General features: G+C 45.6%; 1 protein-coding gene across 1 annotated transcript in view; it reads left to right on the top strand.

Moving 5' to 3' along the window:
* The window catches only part of LOC146830525 (prolargin-like), an 82,690-nt gene that overhangs the window by 31,655 nt on the left and 36,409 nt on the right, over positions 1 to 14,626 (top strand). Inside the window, exon 2 of the mRNA XM_085604728.1 lies at positions 12,871 to 13,843. Within this exon, the coding sequence (XP_085460854.1) occupies positions 12,889 to 13,843 (955 nt within the window). The 5' untranslated portion in view covers positions 12,871 to 12,888. The remainder of the gene's footprint in view (positions 1 to 12,870; positions 13,844 to 14,626) is intronic.

Consider the following 14,626-nt stretch of genomic DNA (forward strand, 5'->3'; position numbering starts at 1 on the left):
AAATCTATTCCTGCTTCTAGCATGACTGTTCTTACCCATCTCGAAATTGTAGCTGAAGTGACTGCCTTAAAAGGTTTACGAAGGATATTAGTAATTGATTTTCACCATTTAGTCTAACATCAACCATTTTTTGTACATAAACTTTCATGCAGCTTACTACACACAGTTTTGGGCAGTTAGTAAAGTAAGGATAAAAAATATTTTCAGACATAGTTTTGGTTCTTTTCTATGTTTCAAAAAGTACTCCATCTGGGGAATAGTATCTGCTACAGATCTCTAACGTCTTAACATCTGACACTCCTCTAAAGGATATTAGACAAAGTATTGTTGCTAATTAATGGATAGTTGTTTTCTGGAAAGATGAGGGTTATCAGGCCAAGACACGAATAGGTCAAAAATATTCCATAGTGAGTCATATTTGGCCTTGGTAGGACGTCTAAGTCTTATTTCCTTCATTACTCCACGTATTAAAGGGTCGGTACCAATAGAATAATCGTTTATTAGTAAGTGGCCTGCTGAAATCCCTGATCTGTAACAGTTAACTGTTCTATAACATAAACCCAATTTAAATAAATCTGCTAGGTAGCTTGCTACATTCACTAAAGGGGCGTCCACGTGATCCAGATCCCATTCCAGGCACCAACTACACCATTTCCTTCACACACCTGTGTATCCTCTCCTTGTTTCTGGTGCCCATGATTCATCCAGTAGGTTTGTAGCTTCTCCTGAAAGGCCAGAGTATCTTTTGGATCCCTGAAATCCTCCAAGCAAGAAGGATCATGTTTCCCTATAGAAGAAGAGGATGTACCTCCCTCTCTTGTCTCGCTGGAGAAGGTCTAAACTCCCTGGGATAAAACGTGGGACCTCCAGTGTCAATTCCATCACATCTGGAAACCATATTTGAGTATTCCAAAATGGTGTAATTAAGACGATGCTGCATTGCTCCGTTTGAACTTTCAGTAAAACCCTCTGAATCAGTGCAAAGGGAGGGAACACATAGCAGTTCTTTGTTCCACGATTGGACCAGAGCGTCTACTACTGCGTCTTGGGGATCTGGTCTACAACTGTAATACATATCTATTTGAAACATTAACCTGCTGGCAAACAGGACCACAAAGGAGCATGGTGTGCAGGTCAAACGTCAGAAAGACCGCCTGGTCGGACCACTGTCTAATTAGTTTTAGGGTGCCCAGCACTTGGACTGACTGCCGGACTCTCCAGAGGAGGGCTGAAAATAAGTTTAGAGCACTGCACAGGATTTCACCATCAGCTCTGGAGGAAGCTCTTGAATCTTCTGTCCCCTCGTTATCAGGTAACCCTGATGGGGACACACTACAACTGGAATCCTGGATAAGGCAGAACATACATGAATTAGCCCCTCTGATGATATGCACTTCCAAGAAGGCCAGGCCCTCAGCCCCCTGGTTTAATGATCTTCTTTGAACTAGCAAAAGCGTATGTAAACGCTTGGAAAAGAAATGGCGGAAAAACTATAATCCTGAGGATAAATTGAAATATAAGGCTGCATTGAAATCTTACTATACTAATGTCAAGGGTGCCAAAAAGAGCTATCTGGATAAAAAAACCGAGACTTCCAACAAAAAGGTAAAGGACATTTTTAATATTGTGAAATTGTTCACAGCCCCTAAGGCTGCCATTAAGGAGCTCCCGCATTCCACAGACTGGACAAACCATCTGGCAACGTTCTTCCATTAGAAGATCGTGACTATTCAGAAATCTTTTTCAGGGGGGCCTCTAGATGAGCACTCACATTTGCGAGTTCCTGCTAGGGAAACCCCCGCTTTATTACAGATACCTTTTCTGCAGCCTGAGATATATCTATATATTTTAAAGGGTATCAAGTCTGGCATGCCCGTAGACTCATGTCCAGTGAAATTGCTGGCCTCGGTCATAAACCCAGAGGTCAATAAGGGTCTGATTTCTTGTCTCTCAATGGGTCATATGCCTTCCGTTTGGAAGCATGCAAAAATTCTTCTGCTCCTGAGGAAACCATCAGCTGACTCGAATGTGCTTGCTAATTACAGGCTCATATCTCTTCTACTGTCTCTCTCTAAGGTGTTGGAGAAATATATGACTAGAGTCATTTCTGACTATGCAGAAAATAATAATCTTCTGCACATCAGTCAATCTGGCTTCACGGCTAATTTTAGCACTGAAACGGCTCTGTTGGAGGTGACTGAACACATCAAAGAAAAGCTTGATCAAGGCGGCAGAGCTATCCTTATTTTATTGGACCTGTCAGAGGCCTTCGATAAGGTCACAAATGATAGGCTCCTGGATAGGCTTAGAGAGCTTGGAATAGGCGGATCTGCACTGGAATGGTAGTCTTCCTTTCTTGAGGACAGAAGCCAGGAAATTTGGACTCCTCCTTTTGCTTCCTCCATTCCCAGCTTGAAATTGGGGGTCCCTCAGGGATCGGTTTTGATCCCCACTCTTTTTAATCTATATATGTCACCCCTCGTATCTCTGGCAGAAGCTTGGGGGGGGGGGGCTAAAATAATATCATATGCCTATGATCAGATCGGATCGTGCCTCACTATGGTGTTCAATTGGCTTAGGGGGAAAATCATCATATTGGCACTCCATGCGCGTAAGAATGGAGACACTGGTGGCCTGAGGAGATATCGATGCCTCTCTCAGCTCAAACCATGTTAAAAAATCTGTGCATCTATATTGACAGTGCTCCCTCGATAAGATCTCTGGTGCAGTCTGTAGTGGGCATCTGCTTTGGCCTTCTACGTATGTTGAGGAAATTTCTTCCACTTCTCTCATTGGACACCAGGAAAACCGTGGTCCAGGCACTGGTTACTTCCAGACTGGACTTTGTCAATATTTTGTACTTAGGCCTTCCTGAATATCTCCTCCAGGGCCTTCAGTGGCGGACAGACTGGTTCTTATGCTCAAGCCCAGAACTCACATGTCCCCGCCCCTGAAGGCATTGCACTGGCTCCCTATGAGTAAAAGGATCAAATTCAAGGCCCTGGTACTGTTCTTCAAAGCCCTTCGTGGAATAGGCGCTGGATATTTCAGGATAAGAGTTAGCCACTACTTGCCAGCCAGAACTCTTAGGTCATCCTCCATGGAACTGGCCTGCGTCCCCAGAATATGCCTAGCCCGGTCAGGGGGAAGATCCTTCAAACTCCTGGGAGCTCAAGCTTGCAACAGACTCCCAGCTACTCTCAGATCTACGGCTGACCTGGCGGTTTTTAAGAAACTTCTTAAAACCTGTTTTTTTCCATGGCTTGGTATGGTAGACGAAGACTGTTAGCTCCGGGACACTCTTGCTGAGTAGCCATGCGCTCTACAAATGTGCATCATTCATTCATTCAACAGGTCTACCTGCAAAGGACCCCAGAGGCCCTGAACCTTCTTGAAGACCATTGGATTCAGTTTCCAATTGCTTGAATCTCTTAGAAACCTCGAGTTCCAATCTGCTCTTGTGTTTTTATGGCCAGGGATCAACTCTGCCTTCAGTACCATTTTTTGATTTCAACAGAAGTACCAAATCTTTTTGGCAAGGTCTGCAAGTATTTTTGACCTTGCGCCTCCTACACGGTTGATGTAGGAGACAGTTGTAAAATTGTTTAGGTTGATAAGAACGACACTGTTTTTCAGTACGGATTTGAAGCTCATTAAAGCATTCAAACTTGCCATAATTCCTAAGCAATTTAAGTGGAGTGGGAGTTCCTCTTGGGACCATTTCCACCATGTTTCTATTCCTCCCAATTTGCACCCCAATCCAGTTTGCTTGCATCTGACTCAACAGTGTGATACGGGGTGTTCCCAATTATTGCTTTTCCATTCCAGCTGTCTAAATTGTTCCGCCACCATAGGAGGTCCTCTTGAGCTTCCAGTGATAGGGGAATTCTCTCTGAGTACAATAGGCCCTTTTTTAACCCCGAAGATTTCAGTCTCTGTAAGGATCTGTAGTGAAGTGGAACTGGGGAAACTGCTTGAATGGAAAAGGATAGAAGTCCAACTACTCTTGCTAGTTTGCGTAAGCTCACTACATTTTTTGATAATACATAAGTTACCTCCTTCTTTATTTTGGACAAGTTCTTTAGTGGAAGTTGTAGCTGGGCCGTAATGGTGCCTACGTGGAACCCTAGGAATTCTAGATTTTGTGTTGGGGTTATTACGAATTTCTCTATGTTGATAATAAATCCTAATCCTTCCAAAAGGTCCCCTCACCATTTCATGTGTCTTAGTAATTCTTCTTGACTTTGAGGCATCAGTAGTATATTGTCTAGATAGAGTACTAGCCATACTCCTCTGCTCCTCAGAGAGGTGACCACTGGCGTCACAATGTTGGTGAAACACCATGGTGCTGTGGAGAGGCCGAAGGGAAGACAACAAAATTGGTAAGTTATTCCTTTCCAAATAAACCTTAAGTTTTTTTGAGAGTCCCTGTCCATAAGGATTGTGAAATAATCGTTGTTGAGATCCAATTTCACAAGCTACTCTTTCTCTTGTAGGTTGTCTCTTAGAAGGGGGATACCTTCCATTTTGAAATGTCTGTATACTAGACAAATATTTAGTTCTCTCAAATTTATTACAGGGCACAAACCTCTGTCTTTTTTCTTTACCAGGAATATCATGCTCACGAATCCTTGCCTGTGTATGTCACTTTGCATATAGCCCCTTTTAACAGCATTTGATTCACTTCTGTATCTACCAGAGTTCATTGTTCCTGGTCTAGGTTAAGTTCTCTGGGTTGGTGTATCTGGTAAGGTGTCATATTGAAATCTATTTTGAATTCCTTTATGGTATCTAGTACCCAACAGTCATTTATTATTAATGACCAATGTTGGGTGAAAAGCCGTATCCTTCTCTCTATCTTTCGATGGGAAGAAACAATGGGATGTAACACTCATACCTTGTTATCCTTGGCCTTGGAATCTGCCTCTACCATCACCTTGTGTGCGGGTGCTGCGGCCTCTTTGCGGGAAAAAGGAGTTGTTGTTTCTGCAGAAGTATCTCCTGTAGAATACTAAACTTAAGAGGGCCCCTGAATATTGAATGAGAGGGAGAGGAGGGCAGGGGAAATAACTAAATACAAACAACAAACCTCCCCCTATTAAATTCTTAATAGGTAATATATCCAAAAGTAATTAAAAACATCATTGTCCCACAGAAAATATTTTCATTTTGATTTATTTTATGAAAAAAATAATGTTGAGACAAAATTATTAAATTTGATATACATTCAGTTTAGACAATTCCAAGCGTTTCTGCATATAAATATCACCTGAGCAACCCCTTCAAGAAAAAATATATACTGAGTACAAAAAATCACAAACTCAAGATACACATACACACAACATACATACCAACAATACATAAATAGAAAAGAAAGAAAGGCAAAACTGCATCAAATAGACAATAATCACAAAAATCACAATTGAGATCTATTAACAAACTTAGGACTACAGATAGCAAATAGGAACCTTCTATTTCAAATGATTAACAAACAAAGCTCCAACGCGCGTTTCGGAGTGGACCTAAAGTCCAACAGTTCCTTCGTCAGGGCCAGAAGGTAGAGATCATCAGGTGGTCAAAAGTCCCATCCAAGGTTTCTTTTTGTTTGTGTATATACATGTGGCGAAGTGAGGGGGCTCCTTAATACCACAGTATATAGCCGTATATAATTTTTTGAAAAGACAGGCCAAACTAAGTCAGCAGTTAGAGAAGGATCAAATCAGACATAGAGTGTCGAGAAGGGTGGGCCCCTATGATTCTATGGGTCAACAGCATGAACCAATATCCGAGAATATGATCTTAAAGTGATAGTCCTCGACTTGAAATATAGGGGTGCCTTCATAAGAGTATACTATTTAGGCGTGCCGAACAAAGTCCACATTTGATTCGTAGTCATACGTTATGGGGACATCTTGGACCCAATACAAAATGGAGGCTGATAAGTCTTGATAGCATCCGACACGCAAGATCCCAACGTCCGTCAAGGCATCCATGAAGTATCTCCTGTAACCACGTTGACTTTGTTTGTAGAATGGGGACCTATATTGTCCGCAGCTGACAGCCAGTTCCATCCTGTCAGCCCTTCCAAAAATTATACCCCCGAACATGCGTCTTATGTTTGATTGGGCTTTACTAAAGGCTGAGAAAGTGGAAACATACTTTCCTAATATTTTGGTAAAGTTTTCCCCGAAGAGTAAGCCATTCGAGTTACCCTGGATATCTTTATTTGCAAGGTCTCCCAATTTGGTGTTTATGCTCATTAGTATAGCTCTTCTTCTTTCAGAGGTTAGCCCTGTGTTGGCATTACCAAGAATGCATAGGGCATGCTGGCTCCATCCCCGGAGTAATTCTACATCCACAGGAGTGCCCTGAAGGGAGACTTCTTCCGCTAAGTCTAGGATTCTAGCCATTGGTCCTAGACTACCTAGTAGTTTATCTTGGCACTGTTTGAGGCAGCGCTCAAGCCCTTTTCTAGGATCTCTTACTGTTTTAAAATAGGAAAGTCAGTAGTTCGGGGTTTAGGTTTGGTATCATCCCGATTTATTGCCTAAAAAGGGTCTAGGGCATTCTGCCCTCATTAGTATTCGTGTGTCCTTTTCAAAGGGTTTCCGGATCCAGAATTTAATTAATTTTGCTATGTGGTCCAAGGGTCACCAAACAGATCCCCAAGGGTGTGTGATGCAGGTGGGGTTAAACATCGCCACTCCCGCTGGGTCTTTGATAATTTTAGAATTGCTGGGTTGATATAAATGCTCATTAAGGAGGTCATTATCAAGAGGTTCAAATAGATACTCGTCAGCCTCATCATCAATATTTACTGGGAATAAGTATTCATCATCATTGTCAGTTGGTAAACTGAGGTCTTTGTGCCATGAAGGTCTCTTGGTCTTCTTGTGCCACGAGGGACACCTGTACTTATTGCGCCAATATGGTCGCTCTTTCTCATTATGCCACTAGGGGCACCCAGTTCACCTGTAGCGCACAGGCTACCTAGGGATAGTTCCCAGTCATTTGTAGCGCACAAGCTACCATGAGGTTCAAAGTGTTTGGTCTTTTTTAAGGCCTTACCTCCTTTCTTTCGTAAAGGGTTTACGTCCTCAGAGAGGTCAACTGAGTCTTTCTCAGTAACATGATATCTTTTTATTTGTTAACAGCTGCCTCCACTGCCTCTTTTAAGGGGGACTTGAGGTGTTTCTCAAAGAAACTCATTAGCATATTTTCCGTAAGGGGTAGGTCTTCATTATCTTGTATTTCATTCTCTGACATCTTTGAGATCCCTTTCTTAATTCTTTAAAAAATCTTATATTTAATTCTATCCCCTTTTAGTTAATACATAATCTTTTTTTTTTTTGGGGTTAGGCAGTATCTGGCAATATGTCTACCCATCTGAGTTGCCTCAGCATCTGCCCTCGCCCAAGATGCCATCATCGTAGCACGGTTTAACTCCCAGAAATCGCATGCCGATCTCTTGCAAGATCCGTAAAACACAGAAAATAAGTGCACTCTCCCAATGGTCTAGGAAAAGCTCACATGCCCGCTAATTGTGCTTCGTAACCGAGGTTTCCCCCTTATACCGCACCAAGTCGAGCCCCCCCTATAAAGGGGACCCCAACCCTATGGAAGGGCAACACTCATCCGGTGGTGCAGCACTTAGGGGGGTAATGAAAGAGTGAGAAATGGACGGCAGGTGTAGTGAAGGTAACTGGGGGATGTATGGATATTGCAGGTCTTGTACTGTGCCGTGCCTTCCTAAAACTAATATTAGATTCACGATATCGAAACAAGGAGCTCTGCCCCTGGAACTAATTTGAGACCTGGGCAGGAAGGCACGCGACCCGCCCCAATCTCAATAACCCACATTGGCCTAGCTGTGCCCCAAAGACGTCACAGATTCCGCACGTGCAGTGCTTAACCTGTACAAAACCATCTGCCAGGCCTGCATCCGACAGCCACTTCTGTTGCACCACACATCGCTCCTGCCGTGCTGTCCAAACATATTAACATCGCAACTACTGACCCTGGCACTGTGCAACTATCTGCCAGGACTACAGTCGGGCGGCCCCTTCAGTTTGCCCCACACATTGCTCCTGCTGTGTTGCCACTCCTGGTAACCTCACAACTCCTACCCTGACAATAGTCCAATTGTGACAATACAGACTCTTGCAGGCCCCAACGGCTAAAAGAATGGCAGGGGCAGCGCGCACTAGTAATTTCAATGTGATTGAATTACTCAATGCCTGTTGTAGTAAACTTAGACAGCCAGCGCCAACTGGTGGCAGACTGTCACCAGCTCCAGAGGTGATCAATAACTGACGGGGGCGCGCACCAGGAACCCCCGCTCACATTTAGCTCCGGTGGACTGGATCCGGAGGATTAGCATTGGTAGGTCATTGGGCACTTACGGGTTCAAAATTGTAAAGGGGGTATCCCTGTGCTTATATTGGCAGGGGTGAGCGTGATTGAGTCCCTCCCCCTGCAGTAACATAATCAATTGTATATCCTGAGGTGATCTGTGGATGAGTGGTCCATGGTATACGAAATACAACATGGCATACATAGTTCCAGAGACCCGACTTTGAGAAACCGCCTCCCGGGTGAATTGACACAAGCAGTGCCAGGTACGACCGCCTCTCAATTAAAATTAACTGATGACACAATGACATGCCCATCATGTGACAAAGGCAAAGCTGATGGATTGCCCGTGGAGCAGGGGTCTCTTGGTGGTATACCGGTGTTACCTACTAGGCCTCCATCGGCACTGCATCATGGTCATTAAGAAATGTGCTTTTCTGTTAAAATTCCGTGCATGCCTGTGCACGGGGATGTCGAGCCGCAACTGGGGTGTGGACCCGGTAAAACTCAACACAACCAGCAGCCCGAATGGGGGCCATCTCACCCACGTGCTCCCCCCATGCCTCTGGCCGGCACCCTAGCATTGTCCGCCCCACCTACCAGACAAGCAACAGTGCCATAGCATGACAGGGGAGCACGAGGCCCGCACAAGACTGTGAGGTGGGTAAGTCCCAAAGCAGTGGATTAATCCTGCCGCAAACCCTGACCGCAACCAGGTACGATAGCAGGTAGAACAAAACAGGGGGGGATGAACTTGTCTGGAAATAGAGTGACGCCAGGGATTACCTGCTGCTCCATCACCTGAAGGCACCCAGCCGACTGCCCCGCCGGTACCCGCGGCTCCCTCACCACAGACAGGCCCCCCCTCCATTCAGATCAGAAGAAGAAAAGCCAAGAGCCCGGTAGGATTCTGATTCCCTGGCTATTTTTGGTGCACCAGAGAACACACCACACTTTATTTAGACGAACCTTGTGCCTGGGAAACCTAGCTGTTCTTTGGCTGAGGGGGCGTGCTAGAGCATAGTGCCAATATCGGCAACAGTTATCACAAAACACATAAGTACATAAATAAAACACACGACACTGTAATGTAAGTGGAGAAATATTGCTGCAGGTTTGTTAGCATAACCAATATGCAAACATGGTGGGTTATTTTACGGGCGATCCCAGGGCAGGCCAGCCCCTATGCCGCCTGCCCGTCTGATAAGCCTAGAGTCACCATGGCAACGCCAAATGGTGTATACCAAATATTGGGAGGGGCCACCCCTCCCATCCGTGGACCCCCAGTCCACTTGCTTCACACGCCCCCCGTGATGGGTGGGCGGAGCATACATGGAAGCCCCCGGTTGCTCAGACCCACAACCGCCTGTCGGCTAACGGGGCGCCGTCGTTCTTCCAGGGGACAACGCTAAAACATCCCTGGGTATCCTGGCTTAGCACCCCGCGGTGCTGCTGCATGATGTACCCCTTGGTATGTGCAGACCCTGGATCGCCCTGTAACTCCTCCTACAACACAAAGTAAAATTGTTAGAAGACCTGGCCCCCCTTTTGTCCCTCCGGACGCCGGGTAAGTGGAGGGGCGGGCAAGGCGAACGAGCGGACAAGAGGACGAGGAGGGGGCAGAGACAGTATATGTACCCCTGTCTCCTCCCCGCCCTCGCCGGAAGCAGCTATCTGCTGGGGTCTCCCCTGGACTAGCCCAGGGACTCGACCTCCCACCCCTGTGCCTTCCTGTGGCACTAAGGCGGCCGCCCTCCAAGGGGCGGGCCGCTACGCAACCCCCCCCCCCGGGCAGCCTTACATTCGCAAATCTGCCCGACCACCGTTTGATCCGGACCAGACTCGCCCTCCAGAAGCCCCGGTGCTGAGATCCTCTGCCCACCCCCCAGGACACCAAAGGGAAAGTAATCCGGCCCGCCGTATAGTGTCGAGTCTTGTCCCCCACGTGAGGATCTTGGTGCTATAGGGTTCTGCTGCGGAATTCCTCTGCCTAGTCCTATTGGATGAACATCCAGGTCTTCAAGTCCTTCCTGAACTGTTGGAGAGACAGAGCTACCCTAGGTGTAGGGGGTTCCTGATCCTAACCGCCAGGTGGGAGAAGCAGCAGCTTCCATAGTTCTCACGACGGAGTGTGCTAATAAAATACAGTGGTTTTGCACGGTCAAGGCTCGACTTCAGAAACTAGGCCTTGATATGTACTGATTTTTCCCTGAGAAATTAAGCATGACTTCTAGAGCCAGCATCAAAGCGGCATTCTGGGAGTGGTTTGCTTCAGTACATGTGTTGCACTGCAAGAAATAACTCTAATTAGTCTTCGCTGTATTTAAACCCTGTGTGTTGTATGATCAAACTACAGATGGAATTGTCCCCCACTGGCAAGGAAACTAGTCCTGCAATTTAGGTATGAATCCCTACCTGGCAAAGCTTTTACCAGCAGGTGGAAGGAAAGTGGTTTCTGGCTTGGCCACATATTTTATGGCCCTGTGGGTAAGACGTTCAAAATGCATATAATACAGTTATTAATATGACAGCTAACCACTGGGGATTGAAATTCTGATTTTTCTTGGTTGTTATGAGTCCTAGGATCGAATGTAAGTTTGAAAGGGTGTGTCCCTAAATAGTATACCTACTTATTAAGGCATCGCCTCCCCTCAACTGGACACTAGAGGTTGTTCACCACAGGTTTTTTTTACTCCCTCTGTTGGCTAGCAGTGCCTTTATACTATATTGTGCACTGGTGTCTTAGCAACTTGGCATATGTCTTATTTATTCTTTAATATATACATAGTTTTTGCACCTTACAACGGCCAGTAGTGATTTTGTCATTATTGCTGAGGCTTTATTGTGCTACTAATCCCTTTGAGTCTTTCGCTCTACCGGATGCTATTGTGATGTATTTTATGCTAGTTCTTTTTGATTTTGTTTTTTAATTGCATAAGGGCTCCTATTGTATACCAGTTCTTACTTTTTTTAACAATTTTTTTTTTCTTTGACGGTTTTTTATATTTACCCAAGAATTACGATGTGTTATTTAATTTTTCTTTATTTTGTTATGCACATGTGAAGTTCTGTGTTTTACTTTTATGATCCCTGTGATTAAAATAAAGTCTTTGAACTGAACTGAACTGGTTTCAGTAACGATAAAACTTTGTGGGAGCAGGGGTGAGGAGTTTCAGATTATAGGTGTGTGTGGGGGATTTTACCCACATCAAAGGTATAATGGCCGAGTATAGCTGCTGTCCCCGTTGACCCACATACACATCTAATGATCTTACCACTTCCAGATACCATCTTGAGGTCTAGTTCTTGCACCACCTAGCAGACAAAGGGGTAAAGGATGTCCTTCTCACTGTACTGAATGCTTTATAGAGAGGAGAAGCGTTCCTTTTCAAAGTCATACCCGCTTTCAGCGCGGCATCCTCCAAGTCTCTCTAGGGGAAGTTGGCTTAGTGGAAGTAATTCCAACACACAACTCAAGAGTATCATCTGTATCCATTTTCTTCTGCTCTTTGGGACAAGTTTAGTAGTGACGCTTCTTGTACATCAATCAATCAGGATTTGTAGAGTGTAGGTGCTTCACCCGTGAGGATCTCGGTGCTATAGGGTCCTGCTGCGGAATTCCTATGCCTAGTCCTATTGGTTGAACATCCAGGTCTTCAAGTCCTTCCTGAACTGTTACCCTAGGTGTAGGGCGTTCCTGATCCTAACCGCCAGGTGGGAGAAGCAGCAGCTTCCATAGTTCTCACGACGGATGCAGGTGGGTGCTGCTAGAGAGAGGGAACTGGAACGGAGTTTCCTGGTCTGGTAGGTAGAAATTCACTCGTTTGCTGAGGTACGCCGGACCTCCGTTGTGTAGTGCCTTGTAAGTGAGTGTTGTGTTTATTGTAGCGCGCACGGACCACAGCTGACTCGTGTTCTAGAGTCTGGTTCCGTGCCGGGGAGAGTTCTGTGGGGTCGGTTGGAGCTTGCCGGGAGCTGTTGGCGGATGTATATCTTGGTGGTGCTGTATATGAATTAAATCTACGCCTTTAACTTCTTTTGGTACGAGTCTACTTCGTAACAGTGAGCAGCTTCAACTGGCATCTCTTCACGACTGGTAGCCAATGGAGTTTCTTGAGCTGTGGGATGATGTGCGACTGGTAATGCCTGTGTTGATAAGTGACAAAACTTCTTCATAACGCACCATAACAAAGCTTGTGAAAGGTCGGATGTGCCCAGCGACACACTGTTCTGATATGGGATAGGAAATGCTAGAGCAGAGAAATGTCAGGCTATAAGAGATGGTAGGAGGGACTGAGGGCAGTAGAGGTCCAAGACTCCCAATGGGAAGGGAACTATAAGGTACAAAGGGAACTGTTTGTTGTGAAAACACCATTAAAAGTAGCAGCATGTATTTGGGTTGTTTTAGTTGTCATATTTCTGACACCATGTTTAACAGATTTTTTTAGTTCAGCTGGGGGGTGTAACACTGGTTTGGACCATGTCTAACAAGCCTCTTCTGCACTTTTTGTGTTCCAGCTGCTGGGGACCTGGACCATGAAGTCCTTTTTTATTCTGCTGCTCCCTCTGATCCTGCTACTGTTGTCTGAGGTTGATGGGCAACGCAGACCAAAGCCAACAAAGGCCAAGCCACCCAAGCTACCCAAGAAGCCCACCCGACCTCCTCCGAAACCAGTGGAGCCGACGGACCTGCCTCCACCTCTTCCTTTTGGTCCGCCATCAGTTTTCCCAGACTGCCCACGGGAATGCTTTTGCCCACCAGATTTCCCATCAGCACTTTACTGTGACAGCCGAAACCTGAGAAAGGTCCCAATCATCCCCGCCCGCACCCGGTACCTTTATTTGCAGAACAACTTCATCGAAGACCTGCAGGAAGAATCCTTTAGGAATGCAACTGAGATCAAATGGATCAACCTCGACAACAACCGCATTAAGAAGGTGGACAAGGGCATCCTGGAGAAGATGGACAACCTCACCTTCTTGTACATGGAGAGGAATCAGCTGAAGGAACTGCCTGCCTTCCTACCTGCCCACTTGGAACAGTTGAGGTTGAGCAGGAACCAAATTTCCAAAATTCCTGCCGGTGTATTCAATAAGTTGGAGCACCTGCTGCTTTTGGACCTTCACCACAACAAGCTGAGCGATGGGATCTTTAAAAAGAACACATTCATGGGCTTAAAGAACCTCATGCAGCTAAACCTTGCCCATAACATCCTCCGAAAGATGCCATCAGGTGTCCCCAACAGCATCCACCAGCTGTTTCTGGACAGGAATAATATTGAGGAAATACCTGATGACTACTTTAAAGACTTCCCTAACCTGGCCTTCATCAGATTAAACTACAACCAATTGTCTGACAAAGGCACGCCCAAGAACATTTTCAACGTCTCAAATTTGTTGGTTCTGCAGTTGTCCCATAACAGACTGACCACTGTGCCGCGGATCAGCCCCACACTGGAGCACTTGTGCTTGAATGACAATGTCATTGAAAGTGAGTATTAAGCTTTTCAAAGAGGATGGTAATGGTGGGCCTTTTAATCTTGGTATAAGAATGCATGCTGCCCAAAGTCTATGTGGTTCCTTTGTTAGGCCTTCGAGTCCTCTCTGATCAAAAGCTAGTTTTCACTTATGACTCAGATTCCCTTGGCAATCATTGATTGACACTGTTCTAGTTTTTTATATATCCTCAGAGTCAGGGAGCTCAATTTTTAAGTGAAACGAGCTCTTTAGTTTTTTTTTGTTGCAGCAGATTATTATTATCCATACACAAACTCATTCTGCCTCTTCACTGGTGTATATGTCAGCTCTATCTTACAGACCACATTCAATCAATGAATTATAATTTGTAGAGCGTAGCTACTCACCCATGAGGGTCTCAAGGTGATGTGGATGTGGGGGGGGGGGGGCTGAAGGTCTGTCTGGGCACTGAGGTTAGTTGAAGAGCCAGTCTTGAGATCCTTCCTGAATTGCGTCAGCAATTGCCTGAGGTGGAGAGGCAGGGCGTACAAGGTCTTGGCTGTTATCTGGTTAAAGGATCTTTCCCCAGTCCTGGTCTAGCAGATCCGTGGGACGGTGGCAAAGGCCTGTTGGGTGGAGCAGAGGTGTTTGGTGGGTACGTGGTATAAAAGGTGGTGGTTCAGTTATGCTGGTCGGGCATTATGGAGTGCTTATAGGTGTGTGTCAGGAGCTTGAAGGTGACTCTTTTGTTGACTGGGATCCAGTAGAGTTCTTGCAGGTGAACGGTAATGTGGCCGCGGCGAGGACTGTTGAGAAC

The sequence above is a fragment of the Triturus cristatus genome, chromosome 5_1 (genome assembly GCF_964204655.1).
Source record: "Triturus cristatus chromosome 5_1, aTriCri1.1, whole genome shotgun sequence".
NCBI classification, from domain to species: Eukaryota; Metazoa; Chordata; class Amphibia; order Caudata; family Salamandridae; genus Triturus; species Triturus cristatus.